This window comes from Sander vitreus, chromosome 9 (genome assembly GCF_031162955.1).
Source record: "Sander vitreus isolate 19-12246 chromosome 9, sanVit1, whole genome shotgun sequence".
Taxonomy (NCBI): domain Eukaryota; kingdom Metazoa; phylum Chordata; class Actinopteri; order Perciformes; family Percidae; genus Sander; species Sander vitreus.
Window position 1 is genome coordinate 3,264,108 of NC_135863.1, and position 27,972 is coordinate 3,292,079.

General features: G+C 39.9%; 3 protein-coding genes across 10 annotated transcripts; 2 read left to right on the top strand and 1 right to left on the bottom strand.

Annotated features, from left to right (window-relative positions):
• Positions 1 to 561: 561 nt before the first annotated feature.
• Positions 562 to 9,350, top strand: LOC144523068 (GDP-L-fucose synthase-like). 3 transcript variants are annotated; one of them, XM_078258367.1, is made up of 10 exons: positions 562 to 897; positions 3,320 to 3,477; positions 3,615 to 3,729; positions 4,611 to 4,739; positions 4,827 to 4,900; positions 4,992 to 5,125; positions 5,447 to 5,578; positions 5,661 to 5,740; positions 6,720 to 6,819; positions 7,399 to 9,350. In XM_078258367.1, exons 2-10 carry the CDS (start codon positions 3,320 to 3,322, stop codon positions 7,452 to 7,454), a joined length of 978 nt encoding a protein of 325 aa, XP_078114493.1. In that variant the 5' UTR covers positions 562 to 897; the 3' UTR covers positions 7,455 to 9,350. The 3 variants fall into 3 exon arrangements, with proteins under 3 accessions (XP_078114493.1, XP_078114492.1, XP_078114494.1); XM_078258366.1 differs by having other exon boundaries at positions 563 to 960; XM_078258368.1 differs by having other exon boundaries at positions 565 to 611.
• Positions 9,351 to 9,430: 80 nt separating this feature from the next.
• Positions 9,431 to 17,795, bottom strand: bmb (brambleberry). 2 transcript variants are annotated; one of them, XM_078258359.1, is made up of 13 exons: positions 17,712 to 17,793; positions 16,396 to 16,676; positions 15,622 to 15,750; positions 15,346 to 15,531; positions 15,040 to 15,262; positions 14,015 to 14,131; positions 13,558 to 13,737; positions 11,285 to 11,491; positions 11,044 to 11,194; positions 10,554 to 10,615; positions 10,315 to 10,442; positions 9,922 to 10,043; positions 9,431 to 9,806 (listed from the first exon to the last, which is right to left on the bottom strand). In XM_078258359.1, exons 2-13 carry the CDS (start codon positions 16,672 to 16,674, stop codon positions 9,677 to 9,679), a joined length of 1,914 nt encoding a protein of 637 aa, XP_078114485.1. In that variant the 5' UTR covers positions 16,675 to 16,676; positions 17,712 to 17,793; the 3' UTR covers positions 9,431 to 9,676. The 2 variants fall into 2 exon arrangements, with proteins under 2 accessions (XP_078114485.1, XP_078114486.1); XM_078258360.1 differs by lacking the exon at positions 9,922 to 10,043 and having other exon boundaries at positions 17,712 to 17,795.
• A 112-nt stretch (positions 17,796 to 17,907) lies between these two features.
• On the top strand, positions 17,908 to 26,229 carry pycr3 (pyrroline-5-carboxylate reductase 3). 5 transcript variants are annotated; one of them, XM_078258362.1, is made up of 7 exons: positions 17,908 to 18,143; positions 21,241 to 21,334; positions 21,418 to 21,482; positions 23,487 to 23,666; positions 23,767 to 23,979; positions 24,727 to 24,819; positions 24,961 to 26,229. In XM_078258362.1, the coding sequence occupies exons 2-7, from the start codon at positions 21,247 to 21,249 to the stop codon at positions 25,162 to 25,164; spliced, it is 843 nt and encodes a 280-aa protein (XP_078114488.1). In that variant the 5' UTR covers positions 17,908 to 18,143; positions 21,241 to 21,246; the 3' UTR covers positions 25,165 to 26,229. The 5 variants fall into 5 exon arrangements, with proteins under 5 accessions (XP_078114488.1, XP_078114487.1, XP_078114490.1 ...); XM_078258361.1 differs by lacking the exon at positions 17,908 to 18,143 and adding an exon at positions 18,151 to 19,008; XM_078258364.1 differs by lacking the exon at positions 17,908 to 18,143 and adding an exon at positions 18,703 to 18,772.
• Positions 26,230 to 27,972: the final 1,743 nt, after the last annotated feature.

Sequence of the window (27,972 nt, forward strand, 5' to 3'; positions counted from 1 at the left end):
CATTTCCGGAACAGAAATCTGAACAATAGAAAGTCTTATTTCTTGAGCAAGGCACTGAACCCCCCAACCCCCCCTCTAAATTGTAATTTATTTAACAGGGGATGAATAAAGAGTATAAATTATTATTATTATTATTATTAAATGTACAAGTACCTCAAATTTGTCATAGCCTACAGTAATCAAAGAAATGTACTAGGCTAGTTACAGTCCACCACTGAAAGATTTGTTCTGGATATTTTCCTGACAGACAATGAAGTTGTGTACAGTCAACAACTGTTGTTAGTATGAGCAGATAAAAAACTGCAGGTCTTGCGGTCTTGCAGCGTCAAAGAAAAACCGGAAAGCGTATATTCATATAAAAGTAAAAGTAAAAGATCCTATCAAAACAATCAAAATACTGTAAGAAAAATAGTAGTATAACAAGCATGTATGTTTAATATCTTTCCACTTTGAGAATAATTGCAGCACTTCAGGGTGTCTATTTGAGGCACGAAAACGACCCGGCTGTTCATCAATAAAACTTTATTTTGAAGGTTATAACCGGAATCTGAGTTCTACATTCTATCTGGCTCTCTAGTTTGCTGAACATGTAGCTAGTTTACAGCTAACGGGTGAGAACCAACTACTTACCGTTATTTGTTAAGCTCGGAGTTAACATTGTTTTACTGCTATAGAAGGGAAGCATACTTATAATTTATTAGAAGTTATGTAATTTACTTGCGACATAGTTGTCACATTCATGTTTATTTAGTTTATGTAGCGTCACTCGCTGAAAGGAATGAATGTCACAGCGGTTACCTGCTAGCATAGCTAACATCAACTTTGGCTAATAACGTTAGCTTGTCTGGCTGGCTTTGCACAACCCAGTTCTGTACAGCGGTCATCTCTAATGAGCAGGTAACAACAAACAAGTTGGCCTTGGGATTTCGTTGTTATAGGCTACGTCATCCGAAAATAGAGGTAAGCTAGTTAACCAACGTTAAGTTAGCTATAGTTAACGTTAGTTAACACTATAGCTAGCTAGGGGTTCTTTATTGGCAAGATGAAATCATGATTAAACAAGATGATTTACCCTTTTATTTTGTAGTTGAAGATTGCGCATGTAATGCACATTTGTTCAAAGGTCTGTTGAAAAACAAGTCATTAAACTGATATACTTGTTTACAACCTTAGAAATGCTGTTGTATTTTGTTATTTTTTTAATTCAACTTCAGTAAACCACACTTCGTGCTTCACTTTGAACATGAAAGTTTAAAATAAATCTGTGATTTTAGTACCCTCTAAGGTTAAAAGGTGACTGGTTTGGTGTGAATAACAACTATATTAATATAGGGGTTTACCAAGCCCAGGGGGGCCAGAAGTCTAGAGGGGAGCTCCAAAACATTTTTGGCATACAGTGAGCAAGGATGGATTACTGAATGAGCCTACCGGGCCCAAGAGGTCAAGGGGCCCTGAAGCTTCCCTGTAGTTGCGTGAAGTCACTACCTCAATATGTCAAAAAGCAAAAGGCTATGAATCTGAACAAATGTAGGTATTGGCCTTCTCCAGCTGACCATCCCAAAAATGCACCAGAATACAGGAAATCACATCTACTAAATTCTGAATTTTCTGGCTCCCCTCCCCGTTTGCACCCACTATTGCACAAATAGGGTAGGGGGGTGGGGAGGGTCCTTATGCATCTGTGCCCAGGGGGACAGTAGTTCATAATCCGTCACTGTATTAATTAGGTCTGCAACTAACGATTATTTTAATAATCGATTGATCTGTCGATTATTTTTTCGATGAATCGGATCAAAAAACAAAAAAGCATTAATTTACATCAACTCAATACATACTTACATACATACTTGTGTTTTAGTTAATGGTTGTGTAAAGGTAAGTAACCCAAAGAGCAGATAAAGACAAAACACACACACACACACACACACACACACACACACACACACACACACACACATTCACTTGAAGCTTATTCATTAAATTATTACCATCATTATAGTAAGTGCAAATTAAGTTCATTTGTACACCACATTTAAACACAGCTTAAGATGACCAAGTGCCATAAAAGAACTTTAAAATGAAATTAAAAAGTACAACACACACAAATATATTTGTCAACAATAACTGATATGGGACAAAGCACAGAATATATACATGACAATAGATTGAAAAATGAATGGGCCAAAAAAGGCGAGTGAATAAAAACGTGTCTTTAGTCTTGCAAATTATACCACCCCTGCTTTACTACTGTTATTAACGAGCTAATGCTAGTTTGTCATGCTGGATAAGGAGTAAACACCACACCAGCACCAGAAGAGCTACTGGAGGGACGTTACGTTCCTCACTTCAAAACGGAACAAAAGTAGGATTCTGTAGTGACTTCACCCTGCTGTTGAACTCCCGTCCTCCTCATCAAGGACTGAATCATCACCGTGGTGCGCCTGTGCCATGCCATGTCGCTTTTGCTTATCTTGCAATTAACACGTTTTCGATTTATTTTTTTTATTTATTTGTGAAATGCTCCCACACCTTGGATGACTTAGGTCGTACTGATTTCTCTGCCTCCGCCGTGTGTTTCAGAACAACGTTACGGGTCTCTCCGGTCTCTCTCCGTATTTCCTCTACCCCCGCTCTGCTCTTTTTTCTTTTCTTTGAAAAGAAATTCGTTGCAAACTTTTTTAATAATCAAATTTTATCGATTTTATCGATTTCGTTGTTGCAGCCCTAGTATTAATACCTAACCTCACTGTATTAATTTACAATGTAACATTATAGCGGACCATTTGTGTCAATAATCGTCAAGCACAGGTGACTCCGCGTGGTGGGAGGGGGGCCCCAAATCAAATGCTGCTTAGGGCTCCCAAAAGGCTCGGGCCGCCACTGACGTTATGTTTGCACATACAAGGAGTTTGATTTTTGCATTGCTCATATACCTAATGTTACACAGAAAACAATCACAACCACACAAATAAAATGTCTATATACAAGTTAAGTGTTTCTGTAAGTTGTAAACAACATAAAGTTTGCTGTCAAAGGCTCTTTTCAATTGCTCTCTGTTTGTTTGATAGTTAATCAAACGTCTTGCTTGGGGCTTGTAAAGAATATATGTATCCTCTGCACTCAACTGTTGCATAATGTGGTATTTACCTGACCCAACACATCCACCTGTAGACACTATCAGGGAGCCGTCGGTGCCATATTACCTGCTCCTTTTGTGAAACGAAATATAGACTCACATTCATATGCAAACACTCATATCTTGTTTTGTTTGTATTATACTTGTGACCCATTCAATCTTTTTGTGTTTTGCTTTGTCTAGATGAGCTGTCAGGGTGATCACACCCCTCCATTGAGGGTCTTGGTGACAGGAGGATCCGGCTTGGTGGGCAGGGCTATACAGCATGTGGTCAAAGAGGAAGGGGGAGCCAAGGAAGGGGAAGAATGGATATTTCTCTCCTCCAAAGATGCCAACCTCACGTGAGAGCATACTTTCTTTAGCTTACTTCTTTCTTACTGCAAACATGCAAACACATGTATTTGGTACTACTAATGCACACAATTTGGAGACTGTCTCTGTACTTTCAGCATTCTGTGTTATTGTGGCATTTCTTCAGGAACATGGAGGAGACACGGGCAGAGTTTGAAAAATATCGGCCGACCCACGTCATTCATCTGGCTGCTATGGTTGGGGGGCTTTTCAAGAACATGAAGTACAACCTGGACTTTTGGGTATGAGAAAGTCACGCTTTTGCTATCACTGCTAATTGTATGTGTGCTTTTTTATTATCAGTTTTTATCTTGTTTTTATTAATTTACTGATGCAGGACTGAATGACTAACCTGACTCCGCCAGATGGATTGCTTCGCATTTGCTCGGCATATCCATCTGGGAACTTTCCGTTGGAGAACTTTTGGGAAGGGGCTAAAATACTGGTTAGCTGATTGGATAAACCATCTGCCTATCACCACCTATGTTGGTGATAGACAGGCCAAATCAACCAATCAGATCAACGAAGTGTATGACGTACCAACAGAGCAACAACGAAAATACAACCACAAGCCAGGCTACCCCTGCTGCTGCAGGCAAAGCATAGCTCGTTAGCTCAGCAAGCAAGCAACATGTCGGTAAAGGATATTTGCCGTTTGTGTAACGAGAATTTACGAATAAAAGGCACCGTTTCAGGTTCCCGGTCCATATTCCAAAAGAAGGATCCAAGAGAAAAAAGCATTAACAAGTGGCTAACAATGTGTCTAGATCAAAATGTGTCTAGATCAGGTTGGATCTGGCGGAGTCAGGTTAGCTTCTCGTTGCGTCACACCTAAACCCACCTCAAAACCAACGATCGTTTGGCGAACGGCTCCAAATTTTATTTATCTCAAGATGCCAGACTGATCTGCAAGTGGAACACTAGAGCTCGCGAGATCAGGACGGTCTCACAAGGCTACTGAATGACACCACCGTAATTTCGTTGTGTTCATACAATGAAAATAAAGTATCTTGAATCTAATAAATTAGCACATATGTTTGGAAAAAGGCTGTTGGATATGTGTTAAGACTAAGAAGACCTTGTTGGGTAATAGAATAATGAATGCTGTTTCTGTCCCCTCTAGAGAAACAATGTCTACATCAACGATAACGTGCTGCAGGCAGCACATGAAGTTGGCGCGGTCAAGGTTGTTTCCTGCCTGTCCACCTGCATCTTTCCGGATAAAACCACCTACCCTATCGACGAGACCATGGTAAAAGGCCCCTATGTGTGCTCTTAGCTGGCAAGTATCGGCACATTTGTAAATGGCAACTAACTTTACTTTACATCTTTGCACAAGATCCATAACGGTCCACCTCATGAGTCGAACTTCGGCTATGCCTATGCAAAGAGAATGATTGATGTTCATAACAGGTGGGAACTGTTGTTGGTTTTGCATGTTTAGTACATTTACACTGTCACATAGAATAAGAATTGTCTGTTAAACTGTTTGTATGTTTCACAGGGCGTATTTCCAGCAGCATGGGAGTTGCTTTACAGCTGTGATTCCCACTAATGTGTTTGGTCCCCATGACAACTTCAGCATTGAGGACGGTCATGTGCTGCCAGGCCTAATTCACAAAGCTTACATTGCTCAAAGTAAGTCTATTAATGGTCTTTTTTTTTCTTTTTTCAATTTAAAATGTCCACCTCACTGTGATCTTCGATCAGTAATAAGACTAGAACTCCACATCACTACTATCAGAGGAGACTTTCATACATTCTTTTAAGGTGTCTGCAAACCTTATTACGTTTACTAAGTCGTGTTGTTACCATTTATTTAATGACTGTGACTGAAGAACAAGATTTAATATAAGATTAGTAACAGCGCTGATACCAATCCCATGTATTGAACTCGTAGAGTATAGTGGGGATACATGAAGTCATATAAATTGTGTACTCATTTGTGTTTATGATTAGGGGAGGGGAAGCCCCTGGTGGTCTGGGGCTCCGGCACTCCCAGAAGACAGTTCATCTACTCTTTGGACCTGGCTCGTCTCTTCCTGTGGGTCTTGAGAGAGTATTCAGAGGTCAATCCAATCATTCTCTCTGGTAAGTCCTTATACACAGCATATCGATAGTGAAAGGTGAATTACATCCGTAGTAAAACCTGTGTTGTGTCTGCTGGTTCCAGTTGGAGAGGAGGATGAAGTGTCCATCAAAGAAGCTGCAGAAGCAGTTGTGCAAGCACTGGACTTTAAAGGCGAAGTGGTGGTATCCTTGTGATCATGCTAAGTTAATCAATGTCATCACAGCAAGTTTTTAGAGGTTTACAATATACTGTACAGTCTAGGGGTGGAGCGGTACACGGATTCGTATTGAACTGAAACGGTACGGGCTTCTCGGTTCGTTACATGGATTTACACGGAGAATACATGGTATAAAAATAAATAAAACTTGCGTGCAAATTAATTAATGTAATGCGGAACTACTGTTAGATACGTGTTTCTTTAGGGACACCTAATCTGTACCCCCCACAAACACGGACGTTGATGGAGCACGAGTTGTCAGCCGCACCCTCCGTTTCACCAACGACTGATGGTTGGACTTTGCGTGCTACGGAAAGCTATCTCACGGTGACTGCTCATTTTATTGACTGAGTGGGAAATGAACGGCCCCTGTATGAGCAGCACACAACCACTCACACCTAGCTGAGAAGCTACAGGAGGTCGTGGCAGAGTGGAAACTAGAAAGGTATGCCTGTCGCACTTAATAGCAAGAAAACTTTCTTTTATCTTTTGTGGGGGAAGGTCCCGCCTAAGTAGAATTTTGTTTTGTTATTTTTCTATGTAATTTGCACTTAAATAATAAATAAGAGATGCTGTATTTTCAGTCTTATAGCTGATTGTCTTATTTTGTTGATAATGTGTTGATGATGTGGAGTACTTAATTGTTTACTGTTTACATCTTACTTTACATACTAGTATGTGTATGCTGCAACAGCCAGCTCAGGGGACAGACTGGATGACACTAGGTGGTACAGTCTGAGACATACACAACAACAAAAAATTGCCTTCTGCATTTTTGTTTTGCTTTTCCCTCCATTGTACCGAACCGTGACTTCTTTTGTACCGTTCCACCCCTAGTACAGTCCATGTTCCAGATTTGAGTCGACTCAACACGGTGAACCTTCCTCTTAAATCAGATTTCTAACCATCAGTTCCATGTAGTTTCCTTGACCTTTGACCTCCAGTTTGATACCAGTAAAGCAGACGGCCAGTTCAAAAAGACAGCCAGCAATGCAAAGCTGCACCGCTACCTGCCGGACTTCACCTTCACACCCTTCAAACAAGGTGGGACTGACTAATTGTGTGCGTGTGTGCGTGCGTGCGTGCGTGTGTGCGTGTGATGGCGAGATGAAGCATTAACGATTTCCAGCAAATTAGTTCCCAAAGGTTTCATTTCTCGAGGCTTCATTTGTTCACACTACCACCTGTTGGTCAAAGAGAGTAAAACAGGCAGATATATTACAGATGATCTCTACAGTATGTGATCTGTGATACACTGTATTTTGCGCCAGTAAAGACTTGAAAATAACGAAGAAAAAATCTATTTCCACTTAATCCATTTATATCAATATAGTGTGTATTTTCTGAAGTTTTAATGATCGTATAACATAACTGTATAATTAACGGATTGCCTTGAGAGGAATGTGGCTATCAAACGTGTAAATCAATTTAAGTATTCTAAAAGAGAGTGTGTGTGTGTGTGTGTGTGTGTGTGTGTGTGTGTGTGTGTGTGTGTGTGTGTGTGAGAGAGAGAGAAAATTCCAGCAGTGCAGACAATTTAAATACTTGGTAAAAATGAAAAGAAGTATGTTTTGACTACATCTGCTGCCTGTCTTCACTTATTCTTCTTGTTTTAACTAACAGCTTTAAAGGAAACCTGTGATTGGTTTGTTGCCAACTATGACGCAGCCAGGAAGTGAACGCTCTGCCAATCAATTTGGTACAAAGTCGATCTATGACCCGCTCTGTTGGAAGAGGACGTGGAGATGGCAAAGGTGGAGAGGGCTGGAAGAAAACAAGGTGGCTCATGTGCAAAGGTAGATGGATGTGACTGAATTGTGTGTTCCAGTATACTCAGCAAAACAAGAAACGTCCTGTCACTTTCAACTGCTTTTATATTTTAAACAAACTTAACATATGCAAATATTTGCATGAACGTTAAAAGATTTAACAACTAAGACATAAACTGAACAATTTTCACAGACGGGTGACTAACAGAAATGGACTAATGTGTCCCTGAACAAAGGGGGGTCAAAATCAAAAGTAGCCCTCAGTATCTGGTGTGACCACCAGCTGCATTAAAGTGCCCATATTATGAAAAAAACACTTTTTCTGGGATTTGGGGTGTTCTTTTGTGTCTCTGGTGCTTCCACACGCATACAAACTTTGAAAAAAATCCATCCATGCTGTTTTGAGTGAGATACGGTTTCTGAATGTGTCCTGCCTTCAGTCTGTTCAAAGAGCTGTTCAAAATCGGCACGAAACGAGCTGGCTAACCGCAACCGTTAGCTCGTAGCATTAGCGTTAGCATGCTAACGCTAGCATGCTACCTCATTCTCAATAGCAAAGCACTGCTACAACACACACAAGTTCACCATAATCTACAAAAGAACTACTTACATGTGCGCCCTCATTTAGAAGTCTCCCAGCTAATCCTGCCTTGTAACTGACCGAAGTTGGAGAAACGGCCTTTCTTTTACTGTCTATGGAGCTAGCTAGCTGACATGATCTACATCTGAGCTACTGCGCATGTGCAATCAAAGATAGTACAGAAGAAGAAGAAAAGAGGTCTCACTCTTTAGCTAAAACAGAGACCAGCTGAAAAGAGGATCTGCAGCAGTGAGAGAGAGCTGTGCAGTACAACAAAAATATGGTGTTTTTTGAAAATTAAACCATGTAAACCTATTCTGGTACAACCTTAAAATACAATTATGAAGCTGAAAATGAGCATAATATGGGCACTTTAAGTACTGCAGTACATCTCCACCTCATGTACTGCACCAGACTGGCCAGTTCTTGCGGTTGTTGTTGTCATCCTGTACCTGTCCCGCAGGTGTGATATTCAGATGTACCGATCCAATGCAGGTGTTGTTACACATGGTCTGCCACTGCGAGGACGATCAGCTGTGCTTCCTGTCTCCCTGTAGCGCTGTCTTAGGCGTCTCACAGTAGGGACATTGCAATGTATTGCCCTGGCCACATCTGCTGTCCTCATGCCTCCTTGCACCAAGCCTAAGGCATGTTCATGCAAATTAGCAGGGACCCTGGGCCTCTTTCTTTTGGTGTTTTTCAGAGTCCGTAGAAAGATCTCTTTACTTTCCTAATTTTCTCATAACTGTGACCTTAATTGCCTACCGCCTGCAAGCTGTTAGTCTTTGACTGTTCAACAGGTGCATGTTCATTCGTTTATAGTTCATTGGACAAGCATGGAAAACATTTACAATGAAGAGCTCTAAAGTTATTTTGATTACAAAAGTATCTTTAAATTACAGTGTCCTGAAAAAGGGGCATTTCTTTTTTTGCTGAGTTTCTCACTTTCAAGTCTGCAACATTTCTTAGTATGAAGTATAAAACAATTTGTCTACCGACCTGTATGTAGAATATGTTCACTATGGCAGTGTTCATAATTATAAGTTAATTGGGGGTTCAATCTGTCGGGATTAGTCTTTTTCAGCATTTTCATCACTTAACTCTTGAAATGTTTAAGTTCTTGATTCACTGTATTTATTGAACAAAAATGTTGTGCTGTTTGAATAGTGCATTGAATGTTTTTTTTACTCTATTTGCACTGAGCAAATTAAATGTTTTATATCATGTCTTAAGTTTCTTGGCTGAATCTTGAAGTAGTATGCCACAGGCTGAGATTTCTGACAGGTATTTGAGAAGTCCAGACTGATTCATGGTAAAGAAATAATTTATTAACTTAAAAATAAACAGGCAGGCAGAACTTACAATGACATCATAATAAGAGTTGATAAAAACATTTTTGCAGAGAAGGCACTATCAAAAAAAGTTGCTCTGTTTGAATACAGACAGATCCATGGGTAACAAAATGATGCGTTTACTTAAAAAAAAATGAACCGTTAAACATGGCAGTAAAAAAATATTTAAAACATCTGTAGTCTAAAAACAAATGCAGTGCTCATTTAGCAACATAGGAGGTGTGCCCCCCTTCATGGATTCTGCAGTAGTCCTGTCCTAGCACGGCTCTCTTCTTACAGACCTTCCCTGTTTTTGTGATACCATTGCACAGCTGACGGCCTGATAGAGAGCTGCCGAGAGAAGAAAAAAAAGTCAATCATTTTTTAGTAAAGAATCAACAACAGTTGAAAAAGGCCTAATCAATTAATAAAACTTGCTTGTTAGTGTTTAAGGCAAAACCCTGACCTGTTGCTGACTACTGACGGGGTAGGACTCGCACTTCGGGAGTCGTTCATGAAATCATGAAAGTCAGTTACAAAATCAAAAACACCTCCCAGGTTTCTAAGGGGGATATCGGCAACCTGAGCCTACAAGCAACATTTGTAAAGGCAAATTTTATTAGTTCATGAGGTACTGAATTTCCTTCATATCGTCGCTGTCAGGCAGAAACCTTGTATCTCCATATTTTGTTCCATTAATCAATGCGATCTGTGACGAGTCGATTTTGTCTGACTTCGTCTGAGGTAAATAGCTCAATATTTTCAAATGAGCCTTTTCCTTGATTCTTGAAAAACAACAGTTTGACATACAAAGGTTTTCACCTAACGGCGATGTATGACTTTAACTCGATTTGCTCACCTCTGAAAGAACTGGCTGCGGTACAAGCCTGGGAGTGGAGTGATTGGGTGTGCTAATGATTGGCGTAAACCTGGACTCTGGGATTGGCTTCCTGTGAAGGGGAGACGCTGCTGATACGCCACAGTTACCTGTAGGCGAAGACATAAGTGAGAGCAAATATGAGTAACTGAAATAAAAAGGTGCCAATTTGTAAATTGTTTTTTACTGTTAAGGTACAATAGTATATTTATATTTCATACCAGATATGAAGCTGTCCTGATTCAACAGGTCGTCTTGATCGATAGAGCCATCATTTTCATCTCTGGGGACAAAATTAAAAGAGGACAATCAAATAAGCCACCTACAAAAAGAAATAAGAGCCCCTATCTCCCATAATGCTGCACAATTGTTGAAAATTGTGTTTTAGTGATAGCAACTCTAGATGTTTAATTTAGGATCTGCATTAAACTCAGGGGATACATGTACAATTAATCAGCAACTACTTTGATAATTAATGGTTTGTCTCATTTCTTAGAAAAAATGCCATACAAACAAGTATATTTGTCATTGTACAGCCAATATTTGTTAGTCAGACATAACGACATTTTGATGTCACCTTGGGCTCTGGGAAATTATACAGAGCATTTTTAAACAATTATTGGACATTTTATAGGCAAAACAATTGTTTGATAAAAAAAAAAAAAGATCAGTTCAGCAGCAGACGGTATGTAATGAACTCCACAGACTCACTTCTGCGGTGTAGAGGACGGCGGATATGAGGATGAGCTGGATGATCCTGGTTTCTGTGGCTCCACAATGGCCCAGGAGGCCAGTGGCAGCGGGGCGGCTGGCTTTCCTCTGGACTGAAAGCACGCCCACAAATGACTTGCAAACCACTGCCCTGCAGATGTGAACAAAAGAAACATTGTGATAAAGGAATGAGACTACTGGAGACGTTGCGTTTGCCTCGGGAGCAGCTTTACATACGTACCCAGAGAGAGAATGAGCAGCAGCAGGCTGAGGCAGGGGAGATCCAGCGCCGGCTGCTGGTTGACCTCGGCCACTGCGTTAAGAGGCACGGCGAGCAGCAGCATGGCTCGCGAGAAACCTGGACAACGCAGGAACGTCTGCAGGACTGCACCCATGACGAAGTAGCCCGTATGTGCAATACACGTCCACATGGCGGTCAGACTCAAACCTGTAATCACAACAAGCACAAGGGAAATAAAATCATAGCCATATTTAAGTGTTTTTTTAGGACATCTCAGACTACAGAGGATGATATTTGGCTGATGTGATCATCAGTCTGATTTATTCTTTTGATTGTTTTGTCTGAAATGACAAATTGTCAAAAAGAAAGAAAATGGGCCATCATAATAAGTTTTGTTTTCTCAAACAAAACAAGCTGAGTCCAAAACTCAAACAGATATTTCATATTATATCATATACGACAAAAGAAAAAAACATCAAATCCTCACAGTTGAGATGCTGGAAGAGAATGTTTGGCATTTTTTGCTTTAAAAAAAAAAAAAAAATACTGGAATGGTGATCAAACCAGTTGCTGATTAATCAATCATTTCAACTCAATGCATATTGTATTTAATGGTTCATGTTGGAGCTGTTCATTGTTTGGTTATATTTAATAGTTAAATATTTATTTAATTTCTGTTTTGCTTGAATCATACAGCTACATAACCTTGTTTATATCATTAGTATTTTTACTTTGGTTATTTTAAGTATCTGCTAGTGCTTTTGTTTTGAAAGTAACATGCAGCCTTAGCCACCAGGTGAAGTCTACATACACTCACCTAAAGGATTATTAGGAACACCATACTAATACCGTGTTTGACCCTATCCTATCAATATGGGCCAACATTTCTGAAGAATGCTTCCAGCACCTTGTTGAATCAATGCCACAAAGAATTAAGGCAGTTCTGAAGGTGAAAGGGATCCCCCACACCATTACACCACCACCAGCAGCAGCCTGCACAGTGGTAACAAGGCATGACGGATCCATGTTCTCATTCGGTTTACGCCATTCTGACTATCATCTGAATGTCTCAACAGAAATCGAGACTCAGACCAGGCAACATTTTTCCAGTCTTCAACTGTCCAATTTTGGTGAGCTTGTGCAAATTGTAGCCTCATTTTCCTAATTTTAGTGGAGATGAGTGGTACCCGGTGGGGTCTTCTGCTGGTGTAGCCAATCCGCCTCAAGGTTGTGCGTGTTGTGGCTTCACAAATGCTTTGCTGCACACCTCGGTTGTAACGAGTGGTTATTTGAGTTCAAGTTGATCTTCTATCAGCTGGAATCAGTCGGCCCATTCTCCTCCGACCTCTAGCATCAACAAGGCATTTTCACCCCCCCCAGGACTGCAGCATACTGGATGTTTTTCCTTTTTCAGACCATTCTTTGTAAACCCTGGAAATGGTTGTGAGTGAAAATCCCAGTAACTGAGCAGATATAAATACTCAGACCAGCCCGTCCAGCACCAACAACCGTGCCATGCTCAAAGTTGCTTAGATCACCTTTCTTTCCCATTCTGACATTCAGTTTGGAGTTCAGGAGATTGTCTTGACCTGGACGACACCCCTAAATGCAATGAAGCAGCTGCCATGCGATTGGTTGATAAGAATTTAATTAACGTGAAATTTAACAGGTGTTCCTATTAATCCTTTAGGTGAGTATATATGGGTGATCAGTTATGTAGACACCGGCGAGGGCTGATGGTTTATTATCAGAGCCTATTGTTCCTTTGTTTAAAATGTTTTTTTGCCGAGAACTGGATAAATAAACCTCACAAAATGCCATCTCTGCCTGGACAATGAACGCTTTTTTAGTCACTGCGTAAGATTCACTCCTTCGGTGCCTCAGTGGCTGTTTGACCTTGACTTTTTAACCCTTGTGTTGTCTTTCCGTCAACCTTGAAACCTTGACGTTTTTTACAACTTTTTTTTCACAGTTTGTTTTAGCTTTTTCCCAACGTTTTAAATTGTAAAATTTTTCTTCTACACATTTTCAGCGCTTATTTCTACGTCCCATTTTTTCTGATATAAAACAAATTAAAAACGGGCCAATGTGACCCGAAGTCAACACAAGGGTTAAGTTTGTTTTGTTCAATCCGAGGACAAATCGCCACTACAGTTCATTATAGATGTCAGACCCCAAAATTGTTATTTAAAATCAACTAAAATTATTTTGTAGCAGAAAACATGGCAAATGTGGACAAACATGGTCACTGCACCGTGGGTCTTCGGTCTCACCTGCCCAGCCGAGGTAGCCCTGGATCATGTGGAGCCTCTCCTCAATGCGGCTCTGCATGTTGTCCAGGTAGTGCAGCGTGGCTCCCAGGGTGCTGTTCATGCGCTCCAGTTTGTTCATCAGGTCAGTGTAGTATTGCGAGGTCTGGTCCTGGTACTGCAGAAACTCCAACATACTGTGATCTGATCAGCCACAAGAGGGAGGAAAAAAAAAAAAAAAAACATTTCACATTTTAACAAAACGTTTAAACGTTAACGTTTTTTTGGGGGCATTTTAGGCCTTTATTTGTATAGGACAGCTTAGATTTGAAAGGGAGAGAGAGGGGGAATGACATGCAGCAAAGGGCCGCGAGTCAGAGTCGAACCCGCGGCCGCTGCGTCGAGGAGTAAACCTCTATACATGGGCGCCCGCTCTACCAGGTGAGCCAACCAGGTGCCTGTGATGCTCCGTTTTGATTACCAATCTTTTGGTGGATGTCCTGAGCTTGGTGTCTGACATCTGTGAGGTCTTTAACAATCGCCTTGTGGCTGTCCTGCACCTCCAAGCCCTGGATCTGCAGATGCTCACTCACATTCTCTTAATACAAAAAGAAGAAGAAAAAAAGAAAAGAAAAAAAAAAGACAGGAAGGCAGTCAGTAAATATCTAGCGTTTCTGTCCAACAACAAAATCGGAATTATAGCTCAGTATTTTGTTAGATTTTTATTTTGAAGGGGCAGAATAGAACTCATTCAGGACATGAAACTGTCATATAGACCATTTCTTTGAGGAATAAAATTAACTAGTTCATTCACACAAAAAAAAAAAAAAAAAAAATTGGTTACACTTTACTTGAAGGTATCTACATAAGAGTGACATGACACTGTCATGAACGTGTCATAAACAAGTCAAACATTTATGACATAAGGCTTCTTTAAGTGTCATTCAGTTTGTCACGACAAGTTAGGGATAGAGTTCATGTGTAATGACTGTCATGTCACTTATGTAGTCTCTCACACACACACTTTGGTATGTCGACACTTCAGACAAACAATTCAATTATTACCATACTTATCTAAACTAGAGCTGAAAAGATTAAATCGATTCGTTGTCAACTATTAAGTTACCCATTTTGATAATCAATTAAAAATCGGTTTGAGTTACTTTTTAATGTAAATCGGATTCCAGCTTCTTAAATGTGACTATTTTCTTGTTTCTTCACTCCTGTGTGACAGTATACTGAGTATACTGAATATACTTGAGTTGTGGACAAAACAAGACATTTGAGGACGTCATCGTGGGCTAGGGAAGACACTGATCGACTATTTTCTGACATTTTATAGAACAAACATCTAAATCGATTAATCAAGAAAATACAGATTAAATCGACAATGAAAATGATCGTAATTTGCAGCCCTAATCAAAACTAATGTATGACTAATTATGTGCCAAATATGCTAAAAATACCTTTGCAGTGTGAGATGCATGAACACATGAAAGCTCTCACCCATTCTCTTTGTAATGCCCCGAATGAGCTGGGCTACCAGTTCCTGTCCAGAGGCGATGAGGGCTTTTTCCTGGCCCAGACGCTCCAAGTTGTCCCTCAGTGAGCTCTCCATTTGCCCCTGGCCCTCATACAGTTTCCCCTGTTGTTCCTGCAGAGCACTGTGACCATCCAGCAGCTTGTCCAAGGAGGCTGCGGTCAGTTCCTTCAGCTCCAGCTGGCCCTCCTGTTACAAAACACAGATCAAAGCAAACTCAACCTGCATACTGTGCACATTAAGAAAAAAGGTGAACAAAAACTAAAATCTACCTTGAGGTCCTTCATTGCGTCTAGCTGGCTCGTGGCTGTGGAGATGAGAGCGTTGACAGTGTGCTCTGCTCTGCGCCGGAAGAGCTGCTGGCGAGTCGCGTAGCAAACAGAGCGCGCTCTGTTGCTCACTATGTGGTAAGCATTCCATGTGTCTGAATCCATGTCTGCTGTGCACTCTTTTATAGTCTGAAACAACGACATATTTAAAAATAGCCTCACAAAGTTTAAAAACACAATATTTTGATAATTAAATGTAATCCTAACTTTGTATTTTACCATTTCCTCTGTGCATGGGTAGGTCTGGCGCCCCTCAACCTCTGCCTGGCAGTTAAACAATACGACTCCAAGCTTCGCAAGCTGCTCCTCTGGGAGGCTTTCACAGCTCGCCTTCAGCTGGGCAACCACCTACAACGGAGCACAGTGCTTTATTCAAATATAAAAAAGGACAAACCAGTGGATGCTTAGGCCTACTGTTGCTATGGCAAACAAAGCTTCGAGGACTGCCACCATTTCATGAAAAGGTCCAAAGATGGAGAAGTCTTTACAGCAGTGTTTAACTTTTTTAAACTGCAATTACGTTTATAAAAAAAAACAAAAAAAAAACACACAAAATCTCATGACAGCTCTTAGGTTGTCTCGTCACCTTTTACACAATTTTAGCAAAAATCCCAAACATTAGCTGGTTCCAATATTTAAAAACATAAGGTTCTCTTTGTGTGTGTGTGTGTAATTATATTCGTGGGGCCCAAAAACCGGGAATACAGTATACTTGTGGGGTCTGCACAGCTTTGTGGGGCCCACAAGGTTAAAGGGCTGTTTGAGGGTTAAGACTTGGTTTTAGTATTAGGGTTAGAGTGTGTGTGTGTGTGTGTGTGTGTGTGTGTGTGTGTGTCGGACAGTTGGTCATCAAAACAAGCAATTTAACGACATCACCTTCAGGTTTGATTGAGGACGATCACAACACAAATCTCAACATTTAAGTCTTTGACCCTGTTTGCATAAGTGACTCTAAAGTGGATTCTGGGTCAAAGCCCTGAATTTCAAGTTTACCTTGAAATGACAGCTGTCCAACGGGCTCAGCTCCATTTGCTTTGCCTCAGACAAAAACCTCTCATCTGTTGTAGCCATCTCAAACTGAGCATCCTTTGCAAGAAGTGCTGGAACTGCTACTGATGCTCCTGCTGGTGGAGGTGCTGCTGCTGCTGCTGCTGGTGGTGGAGGAGCCGCCGCCTCCTTCAGCCACTCAAACAGCCCGCTGACTGCAGGACACTGACAGGCCAGAATGCTGATTAGCAGGAAATACAGGCGGTGGATCAGGAGATGAGCCATGTCTGGAACAGAACACAGTAAGAATACATGATGAATCATCACTCAGCTTTTTTTTTTTGTCACTTAAAATATGTATTGGCAAGAGATTTGCACAATTAAATAACAGCCAAAAACAACAGTTTGGGAAAAACAATGTTTTCCTTATTAAAGCTTTCTTTTTTTTAATTGTTTTATTTTAAATATTACTATTAATAGTATTTTAACCAAATATCTGTCACTCTTGATAGAAATGGCAGAGATTAAGATTGTTTTCTGGCTTTACCAAAAAAAATAAAAAAAATAAAAATTAACCACACTCTCCAGAACATAAATATTTTTATTTTAAATCTCAATATTAAAAGAACTCAATAAAAAAAAAAAAACCCACCTTTAATTTGTAGAAGTGTGAGGCTATATAACCTAAAACGTCCAGATTTTGACGATATCGCTAGATGGCGACAGCAACAATATGTTTTAACGACTGTTTGAAAAAGTATATGCACATTATGCAGCATTCTGAATCTAGTTTATATGAAATTACGGGGTCTTGTAAAACCATGCGGAGTGGGCATGGTGACACAATAAAACTTTCATTCATTCATTCACACGTTTGAATGAAGACCACACTGAGGAGGCTTGCCCAGGCATGTCTGCAATGCTGCACAGGCACTCCAACACAGTAGCCTACCTCATGTAGACCCAGAATACAACATTATAAAATAAAACACAGAATTATATTTTACTAATGCGGAAAAAACGCGACAGGTTTAAAAAAAAAAATTAAAAAAAAATAAAGAATTCAAATCTAACAGGACGCAACTGGCAATCAAATTTCCCATCCGTTTTAAGCACCGGCAGCTCATCACCCTTGCTTTCCTCAGTGTGCATAAGAAAATAGGAAACAAGTAAACCCATTTAAAAATCTAATAGATTTCAGCACATTCAAAACACTCACTTGTAACAGCAATATATACGAGTAAAATAAATGAAAAGTACACCTTGCCATTAAAAACACGCCCGATTAAACGCACACATTTAAATATTTTTAAATGATGTACCTGTTTAATTTTGCAGGTCCTTGTTGGCGCTGTCTCCCTCACACACAGCTGATGGGAATGACGTTTAATTCTTATTTTTTTTTTGTCCACCATCTCTTCGCCCTATAGGACGAGGACACAGCCAATGGAATTGCTCGCATTTTTTGCAGGGGACGGACATGGAGTGTGTTAGATATATAACACGGCTGAAACGGAATGGTAAATGTGCGGGAACATAGTGTGGAATGGGTGGATGGGAACGTATGAAGGCGCCGCACACATGACGCAGCAGGAGAGACGTCGAAAACAAACCCACCGATAGTTCACTGGAATTTAGCTGGTTGGTTTTGTGGACGCTCCGGGTGTTACCGGTTTGACAGCACAGGCAGTTTAAATCCCACTACAGTTTGAGTTTTTACTAAACGTTGGACGTCAGGAAATCTGAAACATCAGGTGAATAAATATCCTACCACCAACGTTTATAAACGTTTGCAGGTGTTTATTCACAGCATCGCCTGACATCGCGTTTGTGTGACTCCGTGTTATTTTATGGTTGTCCAGTCAACAAGTAACACGTGCATTATATTTCTAATCTGTGCTGGATTATTTTGTCGCTATAGCTAGCTAGATGCAGCAGCAGGGCTGTTTTTTTGCTATCGTGGTTTTTAAAGACAGGAATTTTAACATTCGGCACGCTTTTTCTCGACCTGTAGACTACATGCTAAAATGTAAGATAGAAATATCACCGCTCTGCCCCTACCACACTAGACATGCTAGTATTTAATTAGCAACCTAGCCGTGTGAACATTCGTGTTGGGCAGACGTTTACTAGCCGTCGAGCTAACGTTAGCCAGGCTACGTTTCCACAACAATGGACGACTCCGGTATCAAGAAACAGAACTGGGACGTGAAGGAGACGGAGTTATTTCTGGAAATCCTCAAGGAGCTGGACATGAAGAAATGCTTAGACGGGAGGAAAGTGAGGAATAACAAACTCTTCAAGGTGGCACACAGGAGAATGACAGCGGCCGGCTACCACAGATCTGTGGACCAGTTAAAGTTTCGCTGGAAACTTCTTAAAAGTGCGTACTACAAGTGCAAGAGAGAACCCAATTCTCCGGCACCGACCAAAATACAAGGTTGGTGGCGGTATGAAAAGACAATGATAGCTATCATGGAGTCCAGACACCCCCTGGTCGGAGCTGGGGTCAACTCTGACAGAAATGATGAAGTGACAGAGGACTCGGACGGAGAAGCATCAATGCTGCACTGGCCGCAGCCCTGCCCGGACAATTCCACCCAGAACCTGGGTTTAATTGTAGGGGTGATGCCGTGCCGTGTATGCGATGTAGTCTTGTCATTAGATCATAACCGTGATTCCATTACCTCCATCGAGTTGTCTAGGTCGGTGGTTCCCAAACCTTTTCATGTCAAGGACCCCTAAACTGACACAAATCTGATTTTTGCTTTTTAGATGTTTTATTAAAAATAGTGTATGAAACCCACGTACAACATTCCCCGTTTTGCTGGGGACTCCCTCAAGGACCCCTGGGGGTACCCGGACCCCACTTTGTGAACCACTGGTCTAGATGCATGCATTCATTACCCAACTGTGTGCCTATTGTGAACATGTCTCTGGGTTGTTCTGATATACCCTCATGAACTAGATGCACGTAACTAAAACTAATGCAGTCAAATCCAAAAGTCCTGCAAGAAATTCTACTTTTGTGACTGTTATGTTTTAGAGAGGTGTTAATTCAACTGTGTGGTGATGTTGGGTTCTATTTTCCTATATTACTAGAGATGTTTCTAATATTCTGTCCATATCAATACGGGTAGACTAAATATAAACCACTATTGAAATCAACATTTCAACAAAAGCAGAACAGAACATATCATTCATGAAGATAGGATTTGTTGCAGTGCTGTGGTATAAAAACTGCATTAGTTCTACCTTGGACCTGATGTCTCAAGAAGAGGTGTTAAAAATAATTTCTTCAACATATAGCCATACACTACTCTGGTACCAGAAGACAAGTTCGTTTTTTTTTGTTTTTTTTGGGGGGGCCATATATAGGTCTGTAGCTGTCTCTCTGCTGTTGTTCCGTCGCTTCGTTTTTTCTTCTTTTTAAGTCAAAATGTGGGAAAGGATGAAAAATGCCCATCACACGTTCTCAGAGCCCCGCGTGGCCTCTTCGACAACCCAACAGTTGAAAAGAGAACCCAAATATCATCAATTCACAATCATATTGGAGGAAAGCATCAAATCCTCCCATTTATCGAGCTGTATCAAATGTTTGGAATTTCAGGGCAACAAATTATCGACCCTCAAAATAGTTTATTGATGCATTTTCTGTCAGATACCAATTCCATGGATGCCTTCTGTTTGTTTACTGCAGATGCATTTCAGATATATCCGTGTGTTCCCGGCTCTGAGCAGTAACCTGCTTTCAGAAACCTCAGGTTACAAGATCAAGAAAGACTTCTGATTTACAGGCAGACTGACTGGTTTCTCTGCTGGTGTAACCAGCTTTCTTCGCCCTGTAAACTCTTATCTGGGTTAGGATGCAGTTGCATGATATAAAAGACCCAGGAGAGGGAAGCTACGCTGTGGCAGCAGTTATGGGGGAGGGGGAGAAATGTGATTACTGACCAACTGTCACACAGGATTTAACTTTTATCTAATTTCTTGCCTTAACCTGATTTCTCACTGTAATCCGGTTTCTTGTGCCCATGTTAACACAGTCGACAATCTAATAGCATCTCTTTGTCGCTATGTGGTGTTGATGCATTGGCACCAGTGGTCTCTGGCCACATGTTTTGGTACAAGAGTCCCAAATCTACGCATTTTACTGGAAGTTATCCAGCACAGTAGTACTGAATCACAATACTTTATTTGGTGAATTTTTATTTAATCTGCTGTAGTGTTGTAAGCATTTGGATAATGGATTGGGCAAAGTTAAAATGCTGTTTTTAATTATTGTATTTAATTTTATTTGCACACATTAAAATGATGTCCGTTACAATGAGGCAGCCCTGTCTCTCATTTAGACATTTTTCAGGTGTGGAGATATTCTAAATGGCAGTTCAGTTTTTTTTCAATTTCAGGGATATTCTGTAAAACCCCTAAATACAACTAATGCATATATAACCAATTGTCTATTTGAAAGAAAAGATACAGTTTTAAGCAATGTGTTTTTTATTTTTTAAATTCAGTTAAAAATATATTTTGATCATATAGACGATTGTCTTTAGGGCTTTTTTCATCGATTATTCTGCTGATTATTTTTTCGATCGTTTTGTCTCTAAAAATGTCAATATTTGCTTGAAGAAATAACAAACAATTAATCAATTATCAAAATAGTAATCGTGGCAGCTTTAATTGTCTTGCAGTATTATCGTATATAACAGAATTGTGATGGATGTGTGGGAAACGGATCATGATAGTGTCGTAGGTTGTCCTGTGATTCACACCCCAAGTTTAAAACTATAATTAAGCGTGTTGTTGATGTTTACCCTCAAATCTGTTCTGTTCTTTCCTTTTCTTTAGATCAAAATGGACCCTGAGATGGTCTCGCAGCTGAAGATTGGCTTTATTGGTGCAGGGAACATGGCCTTCGGCATCGCAAAGGGCATCTTGTCTGGTAAGTCAGGAGAGAGTCGTTGAAACAGAGACCAGAGCTGCTTAAAATAAGAGTTAACAATCTTCTGTGTGTTCCCATTAAAGGAAATGTTCTTCCTGTAAATGTCAAAGTGAGCGCACCATCCTCCAGGAACCTGGGACGCTTTCAGGTACTTCTGTTCCTTTTCTTTACTTTTCTGTCAGTTCTCAGTAGGATGGGTTAGATTGCAGGACAGTGAGCAGATATGGTTAGGATCATGGTGGTTATATGGTTCGGATCATGGTTACTGTTTTTAAGATCAGGTTCTATGGGAATGGATGGTTGACCTGCAAACCAAACTATTGTTATGCTGACCTTGTTCTGTTTCTTCGGAGGAGTGCAGGTGTCAAGTTTGTGCACATAATATAGTAGTTTCGGGCTACAAATTAGTAACTCCCTTCCAGAAATTAGCAATTCATGTTCTCAAATTAGACATTTGTGTGCATGAGTTAACAGAGGATAATGTTAAGCAATCAGTCACCCAATAAAATATATATTTAAAGGTGCAGTAGGTAAGACTTAAAAAACTAACTTTCTGTCATATTTGCTGAAACTGACCCTATGTTCCAGTAGAACTACATGAAGCAGGTCATTAAAAAAAAAAATCCAGCTCTACCTACAGCCTGTAGTGTGATTTGCAAAAATCCACAGCTCCCTGTTCAGATGCACCAATCAGGGCCGGGGGGGAGGTCTAACTGCGTGTCAATCACTACTCATGCACATGAGTAGTGATTGACACGCAGTGGGGGAGGGCCTTAAGAGACCGTTTTGGGCTTTAGCAGAAAGGGGGGGGGAGGGACTGAGAAGTTGTTGATGTTAACATTTTTTGGCTAAGTCTTGGCTCTTCACAATCCTACCTACAGCACCTTTTTAAGGGATGTTAAAGTTAACACAACATTGTGCTGACGTTATCTAGATATTTCAGTCCAAATATAAAACTAACGAATAAGGACTGCAGCAAAATTAATCCATTAATTTGCTATTAATTAATTTCTTGATTTCTTTATAAAATGTCAGAAAACAGTGAAAAATGCCACTAATAATTTAAGTAATGCCAAGGTGATGTATACAAATTTGTTTTTCGTCCAAAAAATAAAGATATGCGGTTTGCTATCGTCACAATCCATCTCAGTTACCAAGAGCCCAGGGTGACATTTTCAACAAGCCTGTCCGTAATCAAAATATATTAGATTGACAATGATATAAAATGGAGAAAAGCTGACCAATCAGAACTTGGGGCACATTCAGACCAACAAAAGCCATCGCCGCAGGGTTGTGGGGCGGTGGGAGTGACACTTGTGTGACGTTTTTATTGTGTTATTTAACCCTCCAATGTAGCACAAATAGACTTTATATTTCACAATTACTGTTTTCCGATAGCACTTGAAGGCAGCTTCATTACACGCAGAAAGAGACAAAAGAGAAGGAGGGACTGTACTTTGTTGTTGAAGGAAATGGTGAGCTGTTACACAAACTCCTGGGCAGTTCAGTGCTTTAGTTTTTTTAGTGTTTTTTAAAACGTGTGGCAGCAATAGAGGCAGTGATGTTTCCTGTATACTGTACGGGACTCTGACATCGCCTCAGAGCAGACTGACAAGTCTGATCGCCGGTTACATGACTGGCCGCCGCAGCGTGACATGGGGTTGCGTTTCTCCAAAAGTGGAATCTGTCCCAACTTTATTACAGTATTGAAGGAAGGAAAATGGAATACCTACCCAACGAACGAATATCCGAATAGTCAAATATTCGGATCCTGCCCTTATTTGATTACTTAATATTTTGATTGAAAGAATAAATTAAGTATTTGTATCAGTACTAAAACATAGCCAGTAGCCTGCTGGTATAGCTCTGGGTGCTTTTTCTTTTTAGCTACTCAAAGTAGCCTTAACAACTGAAACTTCAGTTCTTACTGTTATGTTAATTACTTGACACTAATTTGACATGAATTAATGTCAAATTAAGAATGTGATGCACAAATGATTTGACCTAACACCTGCCTCTCTGTAGTGGTCCTCTCTGTGTGCTGCATTTTATTAATACCTTACACACTAATACAAGGTGAGGTGTTTATTCTGCTTTACCTGTGGGCATATTGGATATGTGGGTCAGTAACATTCCTCCCATTGGCTTTCAGGAGCTCGGGATTGCCGTCACTCACTCCAACATAGAGGTGGTCTGTGGGTCAGATGTGGTTTTTGTAGCAGTCAAACCTCACCTGGTTCCACTAGTTCTCAATGAGATCTCACTACACGTCACTGACCGACACATTGTTGTGTCTGTTGCAGCTGGAGTAACACTGGCAACATTGGAAGAGGTGAGGGCCCATGTTTAATGGTTTTTCAAACTAAATGGTGGTTCTGTGGTGATCTAAAGATGAGTAATATTTCTTTTTTTTTTTCTCTTTTAATCTCAAGCTCCTGCCAGAGAATTCCGTTGCCGTCAGGCTGATGCCAAATCTCCCATGTTTGGTTCAGGAAGGGGCTCTCCTGTTTGCAAGGGGATCCCATGCAAAACAGGAGGACGGAGCTCTTCTTCGCTCCTTGTTGCACCGATGTGGTTTGGTGGAGGAGGGACCTGAGGCCTGGATCGACATCCACACTGGACTGAGCGGGAGCGGAGTTGCGTTCGTGAGTGTCCCAGGATTATATGGTTTGTTCAGAAGTAGTCTCGCGTTGCCAGACCTTCCTCCACAGCGCTGCATAGCAGGGTCTGGCTAGTCCACACAGCATTCCAGGATGGGAGAAAAAAACGTGCTCTGGTTAATTGGCATTTCTTTAAAACCAATCACAATTGTCTTGGGCGGCGCTAAGCGTCAGACGGAGCAACGTTGCCTCTGGAAAATAGCCTCGGGAAGGAACTTGTTTTGGTGGAACATGTGTACGTTCAAAGAAATTCATGTTGATTGATAATACGTTTTAGAAAATAGAGAAACTACTAGCCTTTTCTAAAAAAACATGCTGGACAGTGTTTTAGATTCATGTTTTCCTACCTTACATATTCAAACTGATTTGAACTCATTTCACTACAATGTGCAGACACATGAAAGTTCCTCACATTACATAATCACAGTAAACTTAGATCAGCTTTTATTGTCAGAATACATTAAGTTTTAATGCATATTGATAAGAAAAGTCTGCATTACATTACTACAGAATATTAATGCAGCATGGCAAGAAAGTGGCAGACTGAACGCCATCATCTATTTCTTGAAAATGCCCTTCCATCCATTGGATTTAAAAACTAAAATATAAAATAAAAGGAAGGTCAGAAAAGCACAGTCAAATATTTATAACGCTGATTTTGCAGTAATATAAAGACAAAACCACTCTTGCTTTGTGCACCTTTTGACTCTGATGCATGTGATCCCTCTGCAGGTGTATCTGTTTGCTGAAGCGTTGGCAGAAGGAGCTGTTAAAATGGGAATGCCAAGTGCTCTGGCACACAGCATTGCATCTCAAACTGTTCTGGTCAGTTTTACTGTGTGTGCTTTTGTTTCACTGTAGCAACATCAGCAATTTTGATATTGCTAAGAATACTGTGTTTTCTGAATGCCTGCGTAATATTTGAACCCACCATCATTATTTTAGTCTCTATTCTATCTGTTGCAGGGTGCTGGGAGATTGTTACGTGAATCCGGGAAGCATCCGGCTCAGCTCCGCTCTGAGGTCTGCACCCCAGGTGGAACAACCATCTACGGGCTTCACACCCTGGAACAGGGTGGTATGAGGGCAGCGACCATGAGCGCTGTGGAATCGGCCACCGAGAGAGCGAGGGAGCTTGGCCGAAAGTCAGCAGCAGGATCCAGTAAATGAGGGCTGCTGTTTGCCTGAAATAACTACTCAATGGACTTACTTCAAGCCTGACAACAAACTGACTTTTTGGCTCAACTTCACTATGGAACACAAAGACAAAGCAACACTTGTCACTTTTATTTAATTTTTACCTTAATTTGTTCTTTCCTCCCTTGAAAAACTGCAGTTTATACTTGTTCTTTATGTCTTTCACCAGAGGGATTTGTTGTGAGCAAAAATGAAATCTTGGCGAATAACATTGACGTAAGTGAAGTAAATGAATTGATCATGACCTTTGTGATTTATTTTGAGAGAATGGCTTCTTTTACATGTACACCAATAATCCAATCTATTCTAATTTAAGCAGTATGGCAAGTAACCAAATTTGAGTACTCAAATATTTGTGGATATCGTAATCACAATAAGATGCACACAGTACATTTATTGAAGGCCATGTTAGCCTGTGAGCTTGAATACAGAAGGAAACACTGGTGTCACAGAGTAACATAGAGAGGGAGACTTCAGACATTAATCAAACTATACTCTGAAGCATCGATCAGTCCAAGAAGCAACTTATATAATAAGGCCTTGCTAGCCATGATTGGGTTATGTGCATGTAATGTGGCATACAGAATGAAAGTAAAATGTGTGGATGTACCAGTATTTAATTCTACTTAAATATAGTATCTACAGGTGCTATATACGACATTTAGAAAATTAATATAGCAGCAAACTTGTGAACTAACCCCCATTAACATTGTTTTTTTTAACAACACTTGTCTTTGTCAGCACTGTTGCTGTTGTTAGCAGCTTTAGCTCCACCACCTCCATGTTTGCTTGTGAAGTCGGAGGTTATCCTGGCCCACACTGTGAATCTTGTATTAGGCACCATTTTCATATTTGGCCAAATGAAGCATAAAACTTAAATTTGAGATGATTTAAGAATGATCATGACTGGTAGTTTTTTCCCAGTGTAGTTAACTTCTAGTAGCTAGCTTTGTGTATAACACAATGTTGAGAAAAATATTCATGATCCATGATGCCGAGTGTAGAATGGGTTTTCATAAAGTGTCCTTTTGAACTGGATCCCTTTGTGCAGTGCCTTATTTTTGTTAAGAGTTCAGTTGAGATCTAGCATCTAGCGTATGGAGTTTCCGCTTTTCTCTGTTTTACATATATCAAAAATTTTATATTTTGGGGGTTTGGATTGATTGTCAGAGAAAACATGCAATTCTAAGATGTCCCATTGGGCTTCAGGAAACTGCTATTGACCGAACGTTTAATGGATTTATCAAGAAAATAATCCCAGATTAACCGATAATGAAAACAACCCTGTGTTACAGCCCTAATCTCACCAAAGGTCCATTTAGCAGCTGTTCTGGAGCTTTTAATTGTATATCGTGATCTTTATTAACCTATGGAATGGATAATTCAATGATCTTCTGCAGATGAATAAAATATAATATGATTGAAATCTCCAGAACAGCTCCTAAATCTGTTATAGTTTGACTTGCTTTTATATATCCTATAAAGAGAAGTCACACTAAATGATTGTTGTGCAGCTGTTAGAAATAACAAAAGGTTTAAAAATATTCCTGAAAAAATAATATAAAACGAGCATCTAATTTCTATTTCAAGAGAATAAATTATAGGCTAAACACAGTGGTGGAATGTAATTTGATTTACTCAAGTGCTGTACTTAAGTACAAATTTGAGGTACTTGTACCCAAGTATTTCTATTTTTATGCCACTTTATACTTCTACTCCACTTCATTTTGGAAGCCAATATTGTACTTTTTACTCCACTAAATTTCTTTGACAACTTGAGTTACTAGTTTCTTGGCAGATTCACATTTTCAACTAATATATTATGATACATTATTATAGATTAGGCTACCCAGCAGTATATACAATAGTTGGAATTAGCTCCACATATAGCAGCTGCAATATTAAACCGATGTACACATTAATGCATCAGCAATTATAATTTAAATAATGTAATATACATTACCTAATACTTATGTGCTTTTACTTAGGTAAGATTTTGAATGCTTTTACTTGTAACAGAGTATTTTTGCATTGCTATTGCTACTTTTACTTAAGAAAAGAGTTCAGAATACTTCCACCACTGGCTTAAAGTCTTACTTATGTACTTACTTGGCACTGCATTAATATTTGGGGAAATGAGTAAAGTTTTACAGCAACACATGCCTAGCATAAACGGTAAAAGCTAGGACAAAGGTTAAAAAAAAAATACAGAAAGTGGTCCTTTTAACTAAATGTAGATTCCATCTATGTCTTTATTATGTAAACTACTGCACTCATAAAAAGCCCTTTGAGGTATTTAGTTTCATCTAATTTTACAACATCATATACAACACCAATCATTGCTGCCCTTCACTGGTTACCTGTGAGTTCTAGAATTGATTTTAAGATTTAACTGCTTGTTTTAAAGCCTTGAATGTTTTGGCTCTTGTCTTTATCCTATATGTGATTTTCTAATTTCCTATGAGCCTGATCGCTTGAGATCCTCTGGCAGGGCCCCTACTAATGGTTCCAAAATCAAGACTTGTCAACAAAGGTGACTGGGCTTTTTCTGTGGAACTCAGCATCTTCCTTTACATCTTTTAAGACTCACTTTCATCTTATGGCTTTTTCTTAACCAATGGTATTTGTTGTTACATTATTGTATATTGTTGTATCTATCTATCTATCTATCTATCTATCTATCTATCTATCTTATGCTCTGGATCTTTACCTCTATCTTTTTAAAGCACTTTGTAACTTTGTTTTTAAAAGGTGCTATATGAATAAAGCTATAATTATTAT